Source organism: Anser cygnoides, unplaced genomic scaffold (assembly GCF_040182565.1).
Source record: "Anser cygnoides isolate HZ-2024a breed goose unplaced genomic scaffold, Taihu_goose_T2T_genome scaffold_52_1, whole genome shotgun sequence".
NCBI lineage: Eukaryota > Metazoa > Chordata > Aves > Anseriformes > Anatidae > Anser > Anser cygnoides.
In genome coordinates, this window is record NW_027103075.1 from 513,984 (window position 1) to 534,589 (window position 20,606).

Sequence of the window (20,606 nt, forward strand, 5' to 3'; positions counted from 1 at the left end):
GGGGGCCCAGGCCGTCTACAGCCTCTGTGGCCGATGCCGTCGCATGACCTAGAACCCGGTTGACACGGTGGCCACGTGGAGACGGGTGGCCGAGGCCATCTGCCATGTCCAGTGTCGTAGGATGACCTAGAACACGGTTGACCTGGTGGCCACGTGGAGATGGGTGGCCGAGGCCGTCTACAGCCTCTGCGTCCGATGGCGTTGCGTGGTCTAGAACGTGGTTGACCCGGTGGCCACCTCAAACGGATGACCAAGGTCATCTACAGCCTCTATGTCCATTGCATGACCTAGAACGTGGTTGGCCTGGTGGCCACGTGGTCATGGCTGTCCTAAGCCACCCCCAGCCTCTTTGATGCCATTGGGTGACCTAGAACCTGGTTGACCTGGTGGCCACCTCAGATGGGTGACCGAAGCCTCTATGACCAATTCCATTGCATGACCTAGAACCCGGTTGCCCTGGTGGCCACCTGAGACAGATGCCCAAGGCCACCTCCCACCCCCAAGTCCCGTGCTGTAGCATGATCTAGAACCTGGTTAACCTGGTGGCCACGTGGAGATGGCTGACCAAAGCCACCTACAGCCTCCATGACCAATTCCATTGGGTGACCTAGAACCCGGTTGACCTGGTGGCCACCTCAGATGGGTGCCCGAGGCCACCTCCAGCCTCCATGACCGATTCCGTTGGGTGACCTAGAACCCGGTTGACCTGGTGGCCACCTCCCACCCCCAAGTCCCGTGCCGTAGCGTGGTCTAGAACCCGGTTGACCTGGTGGCCACGTGGAGATGGGTGCCCAAGGCCGCCTCCAGCCTCCACGACCGATTCCGTTGGGTGACCTAGAACCCGGCCGGGTTCCTATGGGGCTGCCCCACACATTCCCGCCCCCAACTCCCCCCCCCCCCCCCCCCGCCATATCCACCCCAAATCTGCCCCACACCTGCCCCACCAAGATGGCGTCGGGGACGGCGCTAATAAAGCTTAATCAGCAGCCCTTAACGAGACATTAATTAGCGTCCGCGCGCGCGGGCGGTTACATCGCCCCCTAATTAACAAACCGCGGTCGTTAATCGGCGGGAGGAGGGAGAGGGCGGCGGGGGGGGGCCCCAGGAGCGCGTCGATCCGTGGGGCGGGCACTTGTGGGGCGCTGGGGGCACTTGGGGGGCGCTGTGGGGCAGGATTGGGGGTCCCCATCAGGTCGTGGTCGCCTCCGGGGGGTCTGGAAGAGAAAGGGGGGGGGGGGGGTCAGATCTATGGGGCAGCCCCACGGCGGGGAGCCATGGGGCAGCCCCACGGCGGGGGAGCTATGGGGCAGCCCCACGGCGGGGGGATCTATGGGGCAGCCCCCGGGGGGGGGCGCGCTATGGGGCAGCCCCCCGGCGCTGCGGGGCTCACCGCAGGCGGCCAGGGGCCGGACGTCGTCGCGGAAGGTGGCGAAGGCGTCGTAGGCGAAGAGGAGGGCGAGGATGAGGCCGAAGGTCTGGGGGGGGGGGGAGGGGGAGGGAGGGGGCGGGGCTTAATGGGAGGGGGCGGGGCTTAATGGGAGGGGGAGGGGCTTAAGGGGAGGGGGGAGGGGGCTCCGGGGGCACTCACGAAGGTGGCCACGGGCAGGGCCTGGCGCGAGCCCGCGATGGCCACCAGGGCCACCAGCAGCGAGACGGCCACGCCGCTGCAGGCGCGGAGCAGGTCCTGGGGGGGGGGGGCGGGGTGGGGACCCCAAAACCCCCCAAATCCCCCCCACAACCCCCCCCCCCAGCCCCCCCCATAACCCCCCGACCCCATAACCCCCCAGCCCCCCCATATGACCCCAAAACCTCCCCAAATCCCCCCAAATCCCCCCTGACCCCCCCCCAGCCCCCCCACATGACCCCATAACCCCCCCCATATCCCCCCCCATAACCCCCCCGACCCCATAACCCCCCCCCCATAACCCCCCCCATATGACCCCACAACCCCCCCACAGCCCCCCCATGACCCCCCGACCCCATAACCCCCCCCCCATAACCCCCCGACCTCATAACCCCCCGTATCCCCCCCCATAACCCCCCTTATACCCCCCCCATACCCCCCCAGCCCCCCCATATGACCCCATATGCCCCCATAACCCCCCCCCGACCCCATAACCCCCCCATATGACCCCATAACCCCCATAACCCCCCCCATATGACCCCACAACCCCCCCATAACCCCCCCATCCCCCCATAACCCCCCCCCATATCCCCCATATCCCCCCACAACCCCCCATAACCCCCCATATGACCCCATATGACCCCCCCCCATCCCCACCCCCCCCGACCCCATAACCCCCCCATAACCCCCCCATAACCCCCCCCCCAACCCCCCCAGCCCCCCCACATGACCCCATAACCCCCCCCATATCCCCCCATAACCCCCCCACCCCATAACCCCCCCACATGACCCATAACCCCCAACCCCCATGACCCCCCCCCACACCCCCCCATATGACCCCAACCCCCCCATGACTCCCCCCCATAACCCCCCCGACCCCATAACCCCCCCATATGACCCCCCCATAACCCCCGCCCACACCCCCATATGACCCCATAACCCCCCAGCCCCCCCATATGACCCCCATAACCCCCCCATATCCCCCCCATAACCCCCCGACCCCACCCCCATAACCCGACCCCATAACCCCCCATAAATGACCCCATAACCCCCCAGCCCCCCCCATGACCCCATAACCCCATAACCCCCCCATAACCCCCCCAATCCCGGCCCCATAACCCCCCCGACCTCATAACCCCCCCATAACCCCCATATGACCCCATAACCCCCCCCAGCCCCCCCACATCCCCCCATAACCCCCCCACATCCCCCCTTTATACCCCCCCATACCCCCCCAGCCCCCCCATATGACCCCATAACCCCCATAACCCCCCACAACCCCCCATATGACCCCATATGACCCCATACGCCCCCATAACCCCCCCCGACCCCATAACCCCCCCATATGACCCCATAACCCCCATAACCCCCATATCTCCCCCATAACCCCCCCATATGACCCCACAACCCCCCCACAGCCCCCCATGACCCCCCCCGACCCCATAACCCCCCCATATGACCCCATAACCCCCCATAACCCCCCCATATCTCCCCCAGCCCCCCCATATGACCCCATAACCCCATATCCCCCCCATAACCCCCATATGACCCCATAACCCCCCCATAACCCCCCCCCCATATGACCCCATAACCCCCATAACCCCCCATATGACCCCATAACCCCCCCATATCCCCCCCCAACCCCCCCCAGCCCCCCCACATGACCCCATAACCCCCCATATGACCCCATCCCCCCATAACCCCCCCCCCCCCCCATAACCCCCATGACCCCATACCCCCCCCATATCCCCCCACATGACCCCCAACCCCCCCATAACCCCCCCCGACCCCATAACCCCCCCCCATAACCCCCCCCCACATCCCCCCTTCTACCCCCCCATACCCCCCCCCAGCCCCCCATATGACCCCATAACCCCCCATAACCCCCACAACCCCCCATATGACCCCATATGACCCCCCATCCCCCCCGCCCCCATAACCCCCCTGACCCCATAACCCCCCCACCCCATACCCCCCATAACCCCCCCCCCCATATGACCCCCATGACCCCATACCCCCCACACCCCCCCCCATATGACCCCACAACCCCCCATGACCCCACAACCCCCCCCGACCCCATAACCCCCCCCTGCCCCCCCAGACCCCACAACCCCCCCATAACCCCCCCCCCCCCATATCCCCCCCCTGCCCCCCATAACCCCATAACCCCCCCATGACCCCATAACCCCCCCATACCCCCAGCCCCCCCATATGACCCCATAACCCCCCCCCATAACCCCATAACCCCCCCCGACCCCCATAACCCCCCCGACCCCATAACCCCCATATGACCCCATACCCCCCACAACCCCCCCCATGACCCCCCCCGACCCCATATCCCCCCCCATAGCCCCCCCCGACCCCATAACCCCCCATATCCCCCCCATAACCCCCCCAGCCCCCCCCATATGACCCCACAACCCCCCCATGACCCCCCGACCCCATCCCCCCCCGTACCAGGCAGGCGCCGTGGGGCAGGGCGGGGGCCGTGCGCAGGAGGCGCCCCCGAGCGCCGCCGCCCCCAGCGCCTGCAGCAGGGCCGGGCCCAGCGTGGGGGCGGCGGGGGCCAGCAGGGCCAGCAGCAGGGCCCCCAGCGCCTGCACCCCAGAGACGGGCCATATGGGGCTGTATGGGGCTGTATGGGGCCGTATGGGGCCGTATGGGGGGCCGTATGGGGCCGTATGGGGCCGTATGGGGCCGTATGGGGCCGTATGGGGCCGTATGGGGCTGTATATGGGGCTGTATGGGGCTGTATGGGGCTGTATGGGGCCGTATGGGGCTGTATGGGGCTGTATGGGGCTGTATGGGGCCGTATGGGGCTGTATGGGGCTGTGGCATGGGGCTGTATGGGGCTGTATGGGGCCGTATGGGGCCGTATGGGGCCGTATGGGGCTGTATGGGGCCGTATGGGGCCGTGGGGCCGTATGGGGCCGTATGGGGCTGTATGGGGGGCCGTATGGGGCTGTATGGGGCTGTATGGGGCTGTATGGGGCTGTATGGGGCTGTGGCGGGGGCTGTATGGGGCTGTATGGGGCCGCATGGGGCTGTATGGGGCTGTATGGGGCTGTATGGGGCCGTATGGGGCTGTATGGGGCTGCATGGGGCTGTATGGGGCTGTATGGGGCCGTATGGGGCCGTATGGGGCCGCATGGGGCTGTATGGGGCCGCATGGGGCCGTATGGGGCTGTATGGGGCTGTATGGGGCCGCATGGGGCCGTATGGGGCTGTATGGGGCTGTATGGGGTCGTATGGGGCCGCATGGGGCCGTATGGGGCTGTATGGGGCCGCATGGGGCCGCATGGGGCCGCATGGGGCCGTATGGGGCTGTATGCATGGGCTGTATGGGGTCGCATGGGGCCGCATGGGGCCGTATGGGGCTGTATGGGGCCGCATGGGGCCGTATGGGGCTGCATGGGGCCGCATGGGGCCGTATGGGGCCGTATGGGGCCGTATGGGGCCGCATGGGGCCGTATGGGGGCTGTATGGGGCCGTATGGGGCCGTATGGGGCCGTATGGGGCCGTATGGGGCTGTATGGGGCTGTATGGGGCCGTATGGGGCCGTAGGGCCGTATGGGGCTGTATGGGGCCGTATGGGGCCGCATGGGGTCAGGCATGGGGCTGTATGGGGCTGTATGGGCGGGGCCGCATGGGGCCGTATGGGGCCGTATGGGGCTGTATGGGGCCGTATGGGGCCGCATGGGGCCGGGGGGGCAGGGGGACCCCATAGGGACCCATAGTGCCCCATAGGGACCCCATAGACCCATAGGGACCCATAGGGACCCCATAGAGCCCCCATAGAGACCCGTAGGGCCCCATAGAGACCCGTAGGGACCCATAGGGACCCCATAGAGACCCCATAGGGACCCCATAGCGACCCATAGGGACCCATAGCAACCCATAGCGACCCCCATAAGGACCCATAGAAACCCCATAGGGACCCCATAGGACCCCCCCAAGCCCCATAGCACCCCAATAACCCCCATAGAGACCCACAGGGACCCCATAGGGACCCCATAGGGACCCCACAGACCCATAGGGACCCATGGCGACCCCATTGGGACCCATAGGGGCCCCACAGCACCCCATAGCGGCCCATAGAGACCCCATAAATACCCATAGAAACCCCACAGAAACCCCATAGGGACCCCCAGTGCCCCATAGCCAGCCCCATAGCACCCCATAGGGACCCATAGGGACCCCAGAGCCCCATAGCGACCCACAGCTGACCCATACCCACCCCATAGCGCCCCATAGCGCCCCATAGCGACCCCATAATGCCCCATAGCGCCCTATAGCAGCCCCCCGGCGCCCTATAGCGTCCCAATAACCCCCCATACCCCCCCCACAACCCCCCCCATAACCACCCCATAACCCCCCGTAACCACCCCCCAGCACCCCATAGCTGCCCCATAGCACCCCATAACCGCCCCATAGCACCCCATATCCCCCCATAACTGCCCCCCAGCACCCCATAGCTGCCCCATAGCCACCCCATAGGGCCCCATATGCACCCCATAACCCCCCGCAACCACCCCATAGCACCCCATAGCACCCCCATAACACCCCCCAGACCCCATAACCGCCCCCATAGCGCCCCATACCCCCCATAACTGCCCCCCAGCACCCCATAGCTGCCCCATAACCCCCCATAACGCCCCCCAGACCCCATAACCCACCCCATAGCCACCCCATATCTCCCCCATACCCCCCCATAACCCCCCCACATCCCCCTCATAACCCCCCATACCCCCCCCCATAACCCCCCCCACACCCCCCACAACCCCCCATATCCCCCCCCATATGACCCCATAACCCCCCCATTCCCCCCCCATAACCCCCCATAACCCCCCCATATCCCCCCCCGCCCCATAGCGCCCCCCACAACCCCCCCAGCCCCCCCCGTACCAGCTGTGCCCCCAGCAGCCGCCCCTTGGGGGTGCGCAGGACCCCCAGGTCCCAGAGCCCCTGCGCCTGCGGCTGCCCCATGGCGGGGTCACGTGACGGGGGGGGGGGGGGTCACGTGATGGGGGGGGTCACGTGATTGGGGGGGGGGTGTTGGGGGGGCCGCACGTGTGGGTGTCCCCCCCTCCCCCGTGGCTGGCACCGAAGGGACGGGGACAAAGGGGCCTTGTGTGACTGGGGGCACTGGGAGGGACTGGGGAGGGACTGGGAGGGGCTGGGGGGGACTGGGAGGGGGGACTGGGAGGGACTGGGGGGAACTGGGAGGGGCTGGGGGGGACTGGGAGGGACTGGGAGGGACTGGGGGGAACTGGGAGGGGACTGGGAGGGAGTGGGGGGACTGGGGAGGGGCTGGGAGGGGGCTGGGGGGACTGGGAGGGACTGGGGGGCTGGGGGGAAGTGGTGGGGAACTGCAAAGGACTGGGATGTACTGGGAGCAACTGGGAGGGCCCTGGGCTATACTGGGAAGGAGCTGGGGGAACTGGGAGGCAACCAGGAGCGAACTGGGACGGACCGAGAGGAACTGGAATATACTGGAAGCTACTGGGAAGGAACTGGGAGGCAGCTCGGAGAGACTGGGAGGCACTGGGTGGGAATTGGGAGGGACTGGGAGCGAACTGGGGGGACTGGGATGTACTGGGATGCAACAGGGAGAAAGGGGAGGCAACCAGGAGGCGACTGGGAGTGAACTGGGCCAAACTGGGAGGGACTGGGGAGGGAACTGGGCTATGCTGGGACGGAACGGGGGGAACTGGGAGGTGACCAGGAGACTGGGGGCGAACTGGAGGGGAACTGGTAGCAACTGGGGAGCAAACTGGGAGCGAACTGGGCTATACTGGGAAGGAACTGGGGGAACTGGGAGGCGGCTGGGAGAGCCTGGGGGCAAACTGGGCCGAACTGGGGCTAACTGGGAGGGCCCTGGGCTATACTGGGAGGCAACGGGGAAAACTGGGGAGGCGACCGGGAGGCGACTGGGAGTGAACTGGGGCCAAACTGGGCCGAACTGGGTGGCCCCCGGCGGCGCGTGGGGGGGGGGGGGGGGGGCGGAGCCTCTGGGGGGCGGAGCCACCCAGTAACCAATGGGGGCAGAGCCTCGTGGGGTGGGCGGGGCCTCGTGGGGGCAGAGCCACCCAGTAACCAATGGGGGTGGGGCCTCGTGTGGTGGGCGGGGCCTCTTGGGGGCGGAGCCACCCAGTAACCAATGGGGGCGGGGCCTCGGGGAGTGGGCGGGGCCTCTTGGGGGCGGAGCCACCCGGTAACCAATGGGGGCGGGGCCTCATGGTGGGCAGAGCCTCGTGGTGGGCGGAGCCACCCAGTAACCAATGGGGGCGGGGCCTCGTGTTGGGCGGGGCCTCGTGGGGGCGGAGCCACCCGGTAACCAATGGGGGCAGAGCCTCGTCGTGGGCGGGGCCTCGTGCGGTGGGTGGGGCCTCGTGGGGGCGGAGCCACCCGGTAACCAATGGGGGGCAGGCTTCGGGGAGTGGGCGGGGCCTCTGGGAGTGGGCGGGGCCTCGTGGGGTGGGCGGGGCCTCGTGGGGGCGGAGCCACCCAGTAACCAATGGGGGCGGGGTCTCTGGGAGTGGGCGGGGCCTCTGGGAGTGGGCGGGGCCTCGTGTGACCCCCACCCATTTATGGCCCTGCCCCCTCCTTGACCACGCCCCTGGCCGCAAGCCCCGCCCCCCTTAAGCCCCGCCCCCTTTAAGCCCCGCCCCCTCGGGTCACATGACAGGCGGACGCCATCTTCCCCGGGGAGCCTCTTTTATTACCCCCCCCCCCCCAAATCCCCCAAAACCCCCTCGGGGTGGGGAAAAAAGCCCCGCCCCTCCCCCAAGCCCCGCCCCCTCCCTCGAGGCCCCTCCCCCCTTCGCTAAGCCCCGCCCCCCTCCCCTTTAAGCCCCGCCCTCCCTCCCCCCGGCGACGTCGTGCCTCCGGCGCCACCTGCAACGATACAAAGAGACTGAGACCGGGGGAGGGGGCGGGGCCCAAGGGGAGGGGGCGGGGCCTCGCTGGAGGGGGCGGGGCCTCGCTGGAGGGGGGCGGGGCCTCGCTGGAGGGGGAGCCCCGCCCCCCCCCCCCCCCCTCCCAGGAGGCGGAAGCGGGCGCGGCTGTCGGCGGGCGGCACGGCGGCGCGGGGTTAATAGGGGGAGTACCAGGAGGTGGCGCGGGCGCGGCCCCTGCGGGGGGGGAAAGGGGGCGGGGTTAAAGGACCGGAAGGGGCGGGGCTGGAGGACCGGAAGGGGCGGGGCTTGGGGACCGGAAGGGGCGGGGCTTGGGGGGCCAAGGGGGCGGAGCTGGGGGGCCAGGCCCCACCCGCCCCCCTTGAGGCCCCACCCACCCCCTCGAGGCCCTCGAGGCCCCGCCCCCATTGGCTCCACCCCCTACCCGCGGGCCCTCCCATTGGTCCCCCCTTTATGCCCCGCCCCCATTGGCTCCACCCCGCTAGGCCCCGCCCCCTCGAGGCTCCTCCCACCTAAGCCCCGCCCCCCTTTAAGCCCCGCCCACCCCCTTCAGACCCCGCCCCCATTGGGCACCGCCCCCTTAAGCCCCACCCCCTACCTGCGGGCCCTCCCATTGGTCCCTCCCGTTAAACCCCTCCCTTTTTGGCCCCACCCCTTTAGGCCCCACCCCCTTCAGGCCCCGCCCCCATTGGGCACCGCCCCCCTTAAGCCCCACCCCCTACCCACGGGCCCTCCCATTGGTCCCCCCTTTATGCCCCGCCCCCATTGGCTCCACCCTGCTAGGCCCCGCCCCCTCGAGGCTCCTCCCACCCAAGCCCCGCCCCACCTCCCCTTCAGGCCCCGCCCCCATTGGGCACTGCCCCCTTAAGCCCCACCCCCTACCCGCGGGCCCTCCCATTGGTCCCCCCTTTATGCCCCGCCCCCATTGGCTCCACCCTGCTAGGCCCCGCCCCCTCGAGGCTCCTCCCACCTAAGCCCCGCCCCCTTGAAGCCCCGCCCACCCCCTTCAGGCCCCGCCCCCATTGGGCACCGCCCCCCTTAAGCCCCACCCCCCTACCCCGCGGGCCCTCCCATTGGTCCCTCCCGTTAAACCCCTCCCCCTTTGGCCCCACCCCTTTAGGCCCCGCCCCCTGAAGCCACACCCACCTAAGCCCCGCCCCCTCCGACCCCGCCCCCTTAAGCCACGCCCCCTTTAGGCCACGCCCCCTCCCCTACTCCCCCATGGCCCCCCGTAGGCCCTACAGGAGACCCAGCCCCCCTCCCTCCCAAACCCCGCCCTCCGACCCCACCCCTTTAAGCCCCGCCCCCTTAGGCCCCACCCCTTTAAGCCCCGCCCCCTTAGGCCCCACCCACCTAAGCCCCGCCCCCCTTAGGCCCCGCCCCCACCTGTAGGCCCTCCCGCGGGGCCGGCTGTAGGCGCTGTAGAAGCGGGCGCGAGCGGCGCTGTAGCCGCCGCCGCGGCCCCGGTACCGGGCGCGGGGGAAGCCCCGGTCGGTGCTGCTGATCCCCGGGCGGTTGGTCCGCTTCGGGATCACCTGACCCGTGACGTCACAGGGGGGCGGGGTTAAGGGGCCACGCCCGTTAGGCCACGCCCCCCATAAGCCACGCCCTTTTCTCACCTTGATCTGCCGCCCGCGGAAGAGCGACTCGTCCAGCGCCATGGAGGTGCGCACCGACTCCTTGTCCGAGAACTCGATGTAGGCGAACCTGCGGGGGGTTTTGGGGGGCGAATTCGGGGCTTTTTGGGGCTTTTCGGGGCTTTTGGGGGTTCTGGGGGTGTTTGGGGGCTTTTAGGGGGATTCGGTCGGGTTTTTGGGGAGGATTTGGGGTTTTTTAGGGGGTGTTTCGGGGTTCTTCTGGGGGCGTTTGAAGGTTTTGGGAGCTTTTTGAGGTGTTTTGGGGCTTTTTGGGGTCTTTTTAGGGTTTTTCAGGGTGTTTTGGGGTTTTTAGGGGGATTTGGGGCTTTTTAGGGAAATTTGGGTTTGTTTTCTTTTGGAGGATTTGGGGTTTTTTAGGGGGGTTTCAGGGGTTCTTCTGGGGGCGTTTGAAGGTTTTGGGAGCTTTTTGAGGGGTTTTGGGGCTTCTTGGGGTATTTTGGGGTCTTTTGGGGTCTTTTGGGGGTTCTGGGGGTGTTCGGGGGTTTTTAGGGGGATTCGGGTGGGGGTTTTGGGGGGATTTGGGTTTTTTAGGGGTTTCGGGGGTTCTTCTGGGGGCGTCTGAAGGTTTTGGGAGCTTTTTGAGGTTTTGGGGCTTTTTGTGGTCTTTTAGGGTTTTTCAGGGTGTTTTGGGGTTTTTAGGGGGATTCGGGGCTTTTTAGGGAAATTTGGGTTTGGTTTTTTTTTTGGAGGATTTGGGGTTTTTTAGGGGGTTTCGGGGGTTCCTCTGGGGGCGTTGAAGGTTTTGGGAGCTTTTTGAGGTGTTTTGGGGCTTCTTGGGGTATTTTGGGGTATTTTAGGCTTTTTAGGGTCTTTTAGGGATTCTGGGGGTGTTGGGGGTTTTTAGGGGGGATTCGGGTGGGGTTTTTGGGGGGGGATTGGGGTTTTTAGGGGTGTTTCGGGGCTTCTTTCAGGGGTGCTTGAAGGCTTTAGGAGTGTTTCGAGGTTTTGGGGCTTTTTGGGGTATTTTGGGGTCTTTGGGGTTCTGGGGGTGTTTGGGGGTTTTTAGGGGGATTCGGGTGGGGTTTGTTTGGAGGATTTGGGGTTTTTAGGGGGTGTTTCGGGGCTTCTTCTGGGGGTGCTTGAAGGCTTTAGGAGTGTTTCGAGGTTTTGGGGCCTTTTAGAGCTTTTTGGGGTATTTTAGGGTTTTTCAGGGTGTTTTGGGGTTTTTAGGGTGGATTTAGGATTTTTTACGGGGATTTGCGTTTTTTAGGAGGTGTTCCAGGGCTTCTTTTGGGGGTGTTTCGGGGCTTTTAGGAGATTTTCAGGGTTATTTTGGGGCTTCTTGGCGTATTTTGGGGTATTTTAGGGTTTTGGGGTGCTTGGGAGTTTTTAGGGGGATTTGGGATTTTTTAGGGGATGTTTCGGGGTTGTTTCGGGAGCGTTTGAAGGCTTTAGGAGCTTCTCAACGTTTTGGGGCTTTTTTGGGGGCTTTTGGGGCTTTTTAGGGCTTTTTGACATATTTTAGGATTTTGGGGGGTGTTTTGGGGTTCTTAAGGGGGATTTGGGTTTTTTTTAGGGGAATTGGGGTTTTTTAGGGGGTGTTTCGGGGTTCTTGTGGGGGCGTTTGAAGGTTTTAGGAGCTTTTCAAGGTTTTGGGGCTTTTTGGGGTATTTGGGTTTTTTTTCAGGGGGAACCTTGAAGGTTTGAGGACCTTTCTGGGGGTCTTTGCATTTTTGTGGGGTGTATTTAGGGATTTTTCGGGGTGTTTCCGTTTTCTTGGGGCGCTTTCGGGGGAGTTTTAAGGTTTTAGGAGCTTTTGGGGTCTTTCCAGGGCTGTTTTAGGGTTTAGGGGCTTTTGGGGGCATTTCAGGGGTTTTTGGGGGTGTTTTGGGGCTATTTGGGGTTTCTCTCAGGGGTGTTTGAACGTTTTAGGGTCCTTCGGGGGGGGTTTAGGGCTTCGGGGAGCTCCCTGGGGTCTTTTGGGGACTTCTGGGGGTCTTTAGGGGTTTCTTTGGCAACTTTTTGGGGTTCTTTGGGGCTTTTGGGGGCTTCTGGATTTTCTTACAGGTTCTTTTGGGTCTTTTCGGACCATTTTGGGGTGTTTTGGGGCTCTTTCGAGTCTTTCAGGGGTCTTCTGGGGCTCCTTGGGGTCTTTTGGGATTTTTTGGGGTGTTTCAGGGTCTTTTCGGGCCCTTTTGGGGGTCTTTAAGGGTCTTTTGGAGCTTTTCGGGTTGTTTTGGGGTGTCTTTTGGGGCCTTTCAGGGCTTCTGGATTTTTTACTGTTTCTTTTGGGTCTTTTTGAACCGTTTTGGGGGTGTCTTGAGGCTGTTTCGAGTCTTTTAGGGCTCCTTGGGGTCTTCTGAGGTTCTTTGGGGTCTTTTGGGGCTCTTTTGGGTGCTTGGGGTCCTTTTGGGGCCTTTCGGGGCTTCTGCATTTTCTTACTGGTTCTTTTGGGTCTTTTTGGACCATTTTGGGGGTGTTTTGGGGCTCTTTTGAGTCTTTCAGGGCTCCTTGGTGTTTTCTGAGGTTCTTCGGGCTGTTTTGGGGCTCTTTTGGGGCCTTTCGGGGCCTTTTTGGGCTCTTTTGGGGCCTTTCGGGGCCTTTTTGGGCTCTTTTGGGGCCTTTCGGGGCTCTTTTTGGGCCCTTTCGGGGCTTCTGGATTTTCTTACTGGTTCTTTTAGATCTTTTTGGACCATTTTGGGGGTGTTTTGGGGCTGTTTCAAGTCTTTCAGGGGCTCCTTGGGGTCTTTTGGGGCTCTTTTGGGGTGTTTCGGGGCCTTTTGGGGCTTTTCAGGTTGTTTTGGGGCGTCTTTTGGGGCGTTTTGGGGCTCTTTTGGGGTGTTTCGGGGCCTTTTGGGGGCTTTTCAGGTTGTTTTGGGGTATCTTTTGGGGTGTTTTGGGGCTCTTTTGGGGTGTTTCGGGGCCTTTTGGGGCTTTTCAGGTTGTTTTGGGGTATCTTTTTTTGGGGCGTTTTTGGGGCCTTTTGGAGCTTTTCAGGTTGTTTTGGGGCGTCTTTTGGGGCGTTTTGGGGCTCTTTTGGGGTGTTTCGGGGCCTTTTGGGGCTTTTCAGGTTGTTTTGGGGCGTCTTTTGGGGCGTTTTGGGGCTCTTTTGGGGTGTTTCGGGGCCTTTTGGAGCTTTTCAGGTTGTTTTGGGGTGTCTTTTGGGGCGTTTTGGGTCTCTTTTGGGGTGTTTCGGGGCCTTTTGGGGCTTTTCAGGTTGTTTTGAGGTGTCTTTTGGGGCGTTTCGGGGCCTTTCTGTGTCCTTCTGGGGCTCTTCGGGGAGCTTTCTAAGGGTCTCGGGGGTCGTTTTGGGTCTTCGCTGAGCCGCGGGGTATTTTTGGGGCGAGTTTTGGGGGTTTCGGGGGCGGGAGCTCACCCTTGGGGTGCCCGCTGTACTTGTCGCACAGGATGGTGACGCGGTTGACGGAGCCGCAGCCGTGGAAGTGGGCCTCCAGCTCCTCCGCCGTCGCCCCGTAGTCCACCTAAAAAAAGGGAGGGGGGCGGGGTTAAACCGAGGGGGCGGGGCTTAACGCGCGGGGGGCGGGGCTTAACGCGCGGGGGCGGGGCTTAACGCACAGGGGGCGGGGCTTAGCGGGGCGGGGCGTTAAGCCCCGCCCCCGCGGCCCCCCCCCCCAACTCACGTTGCCCACGTAGATGGAGCGGGCGTCAGCCTCCATCTTCTCCTCCAAGGACATGATCACCGGGCCGGCTGCGGGGGAGGAGCCTCGGGTGAAAGGGGGCGGGGCTTGGGGGTAAAAGGGGCGGGGCTTGGGGCAAAGGGGGCGGGGCTTGGGGCAAAGGGGGCGGGGCTTGGGGCAAAGGGGGCGGGGCCTGGGGCAAAGGGGGCGGGGCCTGACCGTTGCCCGGCGGGGGGCTCATGTTCATCTGCTTCTCCACCTCGTTCTGCAGCTCTTTGAGCTTCTCCGCCTCCTCCTCCATCTCCCGCACCCGGGCCTTGATGGCCTCCAGCTCCTGTCGTGGGGGCGGGGGGGGGGCAAAGGGTAAGATAAGCCCCGCCCACCCCCGCGTGGCCCCGCCCCTGTCCCCAGACCCCCCCTGTGACCCCAGACCCCCCCACATGACCCCAGACCCCCCGTGACCCCAGACCCCCCAAATCCACCCCCCATGACCCCAAAGCCCCCCCTCCCTCCTCCCGTGACCCCAGGCCACCCCCCGTCACCCAGGACCCCCCCAAGTGACCCCAACCCACCCCAGACCCCCTCGCACCCCCGCGACCCCCCCCAAACCCCATTTTCCCACCAGATTCCCCCCTCACGTGACCCCGGACCCCCTCACGAGACTCAGGAACCCCCAAAATCCACCCCATCTAACCCAAAACCCCCTCCCCATCCCCCCCACGTTACCCCAGACTCCCCTCACCCCCCAAATCCCTTTTCCCACCAATTCCCTCCCCACGTGACCCCAGACCCCCCCCCACGTGACCCAGGACCCCCCTCACCCCCCCTCACAGACCCCCCAAACCCCCTTTTCCCGCCAACCCCCCCCACATGACCCCAGACCCCCCCCCATGACCCAGGACCCCCCCCGTGACCCCAGACCCCCTCGCACCCCCCACGACCCCCCCAAACCCCATTTTCCCACCGTTTCCCCTCCCCACGTGACCCCAGACCCCCCCACGTGACCCACCCCCCGCGTGACCCCAGGACCCCACCCCGTGACCCCAGGACCCCCTCGCACCCCCCGCGACCCCCCCAAACCCCATTTTCCCGCCATTCCCCTCCCCCACGTGACCCCCGCCGACCCCACGTGACCCCAGCCCCCTCCCCTTCCTCTTCCCGTCCCCCCATCCCCTCCCTCACCCCCCCCCCACGTGACCCAGGACCCCCCCCCCCCACAACCCCATTCCCACCCCCCACCCCCTCTTCCCGCCATTTCCCTCCACCACGTGACCCTAGCCCACCCCACGTGACCCGGGACCCCCTTCCCCCCACCCCACGTGACCCGAGACCCCCCCAACGCCCCCCATTTCCCGCCGCTTCCCTCCCCACGTGACCCCAGCCCCCTCCCACGTGACCAACTCCCCTCCCGCCCCCTCCCCACCCCCCAACCCCCTCCCACGTGACCGCAGCCCCCCTCCCCTCCCTCCCCACCCCCCAGCCCCCTCCCACGTGACCGCAGCCCCCCCCCCTCCCTCCCCACCCCCCCCCCCCAATTCCCCTCACCGGGTCCTCGATGGCGGAGTCCCCCGCGTCCCCGTCCCCCAGCCCGGCCTCCTCCTCCAGCTCCTCGTGGCCCTCGTGCGGCGCCTGCGGGCCGGCGACCGCCGCGGCGGCGGCGGCGGCGGCGGCGACGGCGGCGGACACTCCGGCCCCCCCCCCGGCGACCCCCCGGCCGACGAACCGGCAGCGGCTCCCCCGGCCGACGACGACGAGGAGGAGGCGGCGGCTCCTCCGGCGGCCCCCCCGGGCCTCCCCCGGAGCCCCCAGGGCCGCTCCGCCGCTGCTCCCCCCCTCCCCCCACCCCCCCCCCTCCCCCTCCTCCTCCTCCTCCTCGGCCGCCCCTGCCGCGAGCCCCGGCTTCCCCCGCCGCCCCTCGTCCCCGTGGTGGTGGTGGCCGGCGGAGCCCGGCCCGTTCCCGTAAGGCCCCGGCCCGGGGCCCGGCTCCGCGGCCGCCGCCGCCGCCTCGGCCCCGCCGCGCTGCCCGGAGCCGCCGCCGCCCCGCAGCGCCGCCGCCATCGCCGCCCGCCCCGTGGCGCCTGCGCGGCGCCGCCGGCCGCTGATTGGCCGAGAGGGGCCGAAGGGGCGGGGCGGGGGGGCGCCCCGGGGACGCGGCCCGGGAAACGAAATCCCCGTTTTTTATTGTTTTTTTTTTTGTTTTAGTCGTTTTTTGGCGTTATTAACGGCTTCCGGCAGCGCCGCGGGGCGCTGTGAGCTCCGAATTCGTGGCGGCTTGGGTTTCGGTGGGGTGTAGAGGGGTTGGGGGAGGGCGCGGGCGGGTAACTGCTCGTTCCCCCCCCCCCCGCAGCCCTTCTCGGCCCCTAAAAAAAAAATTATCCACAGTTTTACCCTTTATCTTGTTAATATTAATATTATTCAAAAATATTGTGTATATGTTACCTCAGAATTTAAGTGGTTTTGTGTTTATGTGGGTTTTTGAGGGGCTGGGGGAGAGGGTGGATGGGTAACAGTGCTCATTTCCCCCCGCAGCCCTTCTCGGCCTCAAAAAAACGTTTTTCTCCACAGTTTTACCCTTTATCTTGTTAATATTAATATTATTCAAAACTATTGTGTATATGTTACCTCAGAATTTAAGTAGTTTTGTGTTTATATGGGGTTTTGAGGGGTTGGGGGAGAGCGCAAATGGGTAACGGTGGCCGTTTCCCCCTGCAGCCCTTCTGGGCCTCAAAAAAACGTTTTTCTCCACAGTTTTAACTTTAATCTTGTTGTTATTGAGATTTTTAAATGGATATTGAGCAAATGTTACCTCATAATTTAAGTACTTTGGGGTTTATGCGGGGTTTAGAGGGGTTAGGGAGAGCGCGGACGGGTAACTGCTCGTTTCCCCTCGCAGCCTTTCTTGGCCCTGAAAAGACGTTTTTTTTTTCCTCGTTTTTATACTTAATATTGTCATTATTACTATTTTAAGTAGTTATTGCGTAAGTTCTACCTCGGAATGTAAGTAGTTTTGGGGTTTATGTGGGTTTTTGAGGGGTTAGGGAGACAGCGCGGATGGGTAACGGTGCTCGTTTCCCCCGCGGCCCTTCTCGGCCCTCAAAAAACGTTTTTTTCCACAGTTTTATCCCTAATCTTGTTAATATTAACATTTTAAATAGCTATTGTGTAAATGTTACCTCAGAATTTAAGTAGTTTTGTGTTTATGTGCGTTTTTGAGGGGTTGGGGGAGAGCGCGGACGGGTAACTGCTCGTTTCCCCTCGCGGCCCTTCTCGGCCCTAAAAAAACGTTTTTTTCCACAGTTTTACCCTTAATCTTGTAATTGTTCGTATTTTATATTGTTATTCTGTATATATTACCTCAGAATTTAAGTAATTTTGTGTTTCTGTGGGTTTTTGAGGGGTTGGGGGAGAGCGCGGATGGGTAACGGCGCTCGTCTCCCCCTCAGAGCCCTCTTCAGCCCTCAAAAAAACCACTTTTTCCCCATTTTAACCATAAACTGTGTTTTTTAGCCGTATTTTAACTCGTTATTATGCGTGCGTAACCTCAGAACTTAATTAATTTGGTGTTTATTTGGCTTTAGAGCGGTGAGGAAAGCACGCTGCCGCCCGTCGGCGCTCGTTCCCTCCTCCGAGCCCCTTCTCCCCCCTTCAAACCCCTTTTCTCCACCGTTTCCGTCACTAATTACGTCGCTGTCTGTATTTTAATTACTAATTATGCATTTTTTTGCCTGATAATTCAGTTAATTTTGCGTTTTTGTCCGTTTTAACGCCACGCGCAACGCGCACCCAGAGCTGACAGCTCTCACTTCCCCCTCCCTGCCCCTAAAAGCCCCTTTCCCTCACAATCTCCTCCCTCGTTTCATTATTAATTACCCGTTCTATTAAAATATACCCCCAATAATTAATTAATTTACAGATTTCCTCAGAATTTAATTGTTTGCCGTCTTTGTGCGGTGTGCGAGGCCGTGCCGAGCGCCTCTCAGAGCCCCCTCAAAGCCCTCACGTGCCCCTCAAACCCCTTTTCCTCACCGTTTTCCTCATTAATTACGTCATTATCGAAATCTTTATCGTTATTAATTTTTTTATTTAATTAATTTCTTTTAATTAATTATTTTGCAGGTATTTACTCAATTCAAACTTTGAGCTCTTTTCGAAGCGCGCCGCTGGCCGACTGCGCAAGTTTCCCGCTCGGGGCCCATTTTCTACCCTTAACAAAAAAAAAAAAACAAACAATTTTTCCTCACGGTTTCTCTCATTAATTACGTCTTTCTCCGTATTTTAATTAATTATTATGCAAATGTTTTCTTTTAGCGTAAATTTTTCACTTTTACGCCGGCTTTAAGGAGCAAAGAGCGCTGCCGACGGCGCTCTTTCCCCCTCACAGCCCTTTCCTGCCCTTAAAAACCCCTTTTCCTCACCGTTTTAATCATTAATTGCGTTTGTACCCAAATTTTAATTATTAAGCACCCATTTCTTCACTAATTAATTAATTTTTTTACATTGGTTTGTAAAAAGGCAGGAGCAAAGCAGGCTGCTGAGCGATGACGCCCATTTCCCCCCAAAACCCCTTTTTTCCCGCCCCAAAAACCCCTTTTCTTCCCCGTTTCAATCACTAATTGCGTTCGTACAAATTATTAATTAATTAATTAATAATTATTAATTAATTAATTAATAATTAGTGACACATTTCCACAAAAAACCTAAATTTTTACTTTTTAAGCCGCTTTCGAAGGCGGCCGCTGGAAAACGGCGGGAAATGGAGGGGGGGGATGAGGGGCGAAATGAGGCGATTTTGGGGTGAAACGAGGCAAAATCGGGGTTTTGGTCGGGGGGCGAGGGGAAAGGGGGAGAATTGGGGCGAAATGAAAGGATTTGGGGGAATCGGGGGGAAACTGGGGGAAAACGTGGGGGAAGGGAGGGGAATTGGGGGAAAAGTGAGGGGAATTGGGAAAAGTGAGGGGATTTGGGGGAATTTGGGGGGATTTGGGGGGGGAATTTGGGGGGATTTGGGTGAATTTGGGGGATTTGGGGGGAATTTGGGGGGATTTGGGGGAAACGGAGGGAAAACCGGGTTATTGGGGGGATTCGGGGAAAACTGACAGGATTTAGGGGGAAATGAGGGAAATTTGGGGGAAACGGGCAAAAAGAGGGAGAAGTGGGGAGAGCTGAAGGAAGCCGGGGGGTTTGGGTGAAATAGAGGGGAAATTGGGCAAAATTGTGTGGGAATTGGGGGAAACTGAGGTAAAAGCGGGGAGATTGGAGGGGGGAACGGGAGGAAATGGGCCCAGATTGGGGTGGAGGAGGGGAGTTGGGGGTGGTTTGGGGTGGGACGAGGGAGAGGTTGGGGGAAATTGGGGTGAAAGAGCGGGGAATTGGGAAAAGGGGAGAAAGGGAGGGAAATCGGGATTTGAAGGGAGAATGGGGAGAAAAGGGGGAGTTTGGGGGGAAATCAAGGGAATTTTGGGGTGAAACTGGGGAGAATGGGGCAATCTGAAGGGAAATGGGGGGAAACTGGGGAGAATGGGGGATTTGAGGGGAAATTGGGGAGAAAGGGGGATTTGAGGGGAAATTGGGGGGATTTGAGGGAATTTCGGGGGATTTGAGAAAAATGGAGGGGGATTTGAAGGGAAATCAGAGGAATTTGGGGTAAATATGAGGAGAATGGGGCAATCTGAAGGGAAATAGGGGAAATTGGGGAGAATGGGGGGATTTGAGGGGAAATTGGGGAGAAAGGGGGGATTTGAGGGGAAAATGGGGAAATTTGAGGGAATTTCGGGGGATTTGAGGAAATTTCAGGGGAATTTGAGAAAAATGGGGGGATTTGAAGGGAAATCAGAGGAATTTGGGGTAAATATGAGGAGAATGGGGCAATCTGAAGGGAAATCAGGGAAACTGGGGAGAATGGGGGGATTTGAGGGGAAATTGGGGAGAATGGGGGGATTTGAGGGGAGAATGGGGGGATTTGAGGGAATTTCGGGGGGATTTGAGAAAAATGGGGGGATTTGAAGGGAAATCAGAGGAATTTGGGGTAAAAATGAGGAGAATGGGGCAATCTGAAGGGAAATCAGGGAAACTGGGGAGAATGGGGGATTTGAGGGGAAACGGGAGAATGGGGGGATTTGAGGGGAAAATGGGGGATTTGAGGGAATTTCGGGGGGATTTGAGGAAATTTCAGGGGGATTTGAGAAAAATAGGGGGGATTTGAAGGGAAATCAGAGGAATTTGGGGTAAATATGAGGAGAATGGGGCAATCTGAAGGGAAATCAGGGAAACTGGGGAGAATGGGGGGATTTGAGGGGAGAATGGGGGATTTGAGGGAATTTCAGGGGATTTGAGAAAAATGGGGGGATTTGAGAAAAATAGGGCGGATTTGAAGGGAAATCAGAGGAATTTGGGGTAAATATGAGGAGAATGGGGCAATCTGAAGGGAGATCGGGGAAACTGGGGAGAATGGGGGATTTGAAGGGAAAACGGGGAGAATGGGGGGGATTTGAGGGGAGAATGGGGGAATTTGAGGGAATTTCGGGGGGATTTGAGGAAATTTCAGGGGAATTTGAGAAAAATGGGGGATTTGAAGGGAAATTGGGGAGAACGGGGGGGATTTGAGAGTAAAATGGGGGGGAACCTTGGATTTGGGGGCACCTTTGACGCGCTCCGGGGCGAAGCCGAGGTGAACCGGGGGAGACCTGCGAGAAGCGGGGCTTTGGGCTAAAAACGAGGGGAATCGGGCAAACCGGGGGGGGTTCCCGTGGCGTCCCCACCCCCTCCTCGCCACCCTCGTCATCGTCACCCCCCCCCCTTCTCGGGGCCGAAGGTCCGGGCCCCGTTATCA

The 20,606-nt window shown here is 61.7% G+C and overlaps 2 protein-coding genes across 6 annotated transcripts; both read right to left on the bottom strand.

Moving 5' to 3' along the window:
- Nucleotides 1–985: 985 nt before the first annotated feature.
- On the bottom strand, nucleotides 986–6,629 carry LOC136789533 (CKLF-like MARVEL transmembrane domain-containing protein 5). 4 transcript variants are annotated; one of them, XM_066989588.1, is made up of 5 exons: nucleotides 6,530–6,629; nucleotides 4,082–4,221; nucleotides 1,589–1,664; nucleotides 1,391–1,475; nucleotides 986–1,214 (listed from the first exon to the last, which is right to left on the bottom strand). In XM_066989588.1, the coding sequence occupies exons 1-5, from the start codon at nucleotides 6,608–6,610 to the stop codon at nucleotides 1,189–1,191; spliced, it is 408 nt and encodes a 135-aa protein (XP_066845689.1). In that variant the 5' UTR covers nucleotides 6,611–6,629; the 3' UTR covers nucleotides 986–1,188. The 4 variants fall into 4 exon arrangements, with proteins under 4 accessions (XP_066845689.1, XP_066845688.1, XP_066845691.1 ...); XM_066989587.1 differs by having other exon boundaries at nucleotides 1,589–1,684; nucleotides 4,082–4,249; XM_066989590.1 differs by lacking the exon at nucleotides 4,082–4,221 and having other exon boundaries at nucleotides 1,589–1,684.
- Nucleotides 6,630–7,598: 969 nt separating this feature from the next.
- On the bottom strand, nucleotides 7,599–15,602 carry LOC136789527 (polyadenylate-binding protein 2). 2 transcript variants are annotated; one of them, XM_066989584.1, is made up of 8 exons: nucleotides 15,323–15,602; nucleotides 13,997–14,111; nucleotides 13,781–13,848; nucleotides 13,515–13,621; nucleotides 10,161–10,248; nucleotides 9,928–10,076; nucleotides 8,706–8,757; nucleotides 7,599–7,608 (listed from the first exon to the last, which is right to left on the bottom strand). In XM_066989584.1, the coding sequence occupies exons 2-7, from the start codon at nucleotides 14,076–14,078 to the stop codon at nucleotides 8,718–8,720; spliced, it is 534 nt and encodes a 177-aa protein (XP_066845685.1). In that variant the 5' UTR covers nucleotides 14,079–14,111; nucleotides 15,323–15,602; the 3' UTR covers nucleotides 7,599–7,608; nucleotides 8,706–8,717. The 2 variants fall into 2 exon arrangements, with proteins under 2 accessions (XP_066845685.1, XP_066845684.1); XM_066989583.1 differs by lacking the exon at nucleotides 7,599–7,608 and having other exon boundaries at nucleotides 8,657–8,757; nucleotides 15,323–15,601.
- Nucleotides 15,603–20,606: the final 5,004 nt, after the last annotated feature.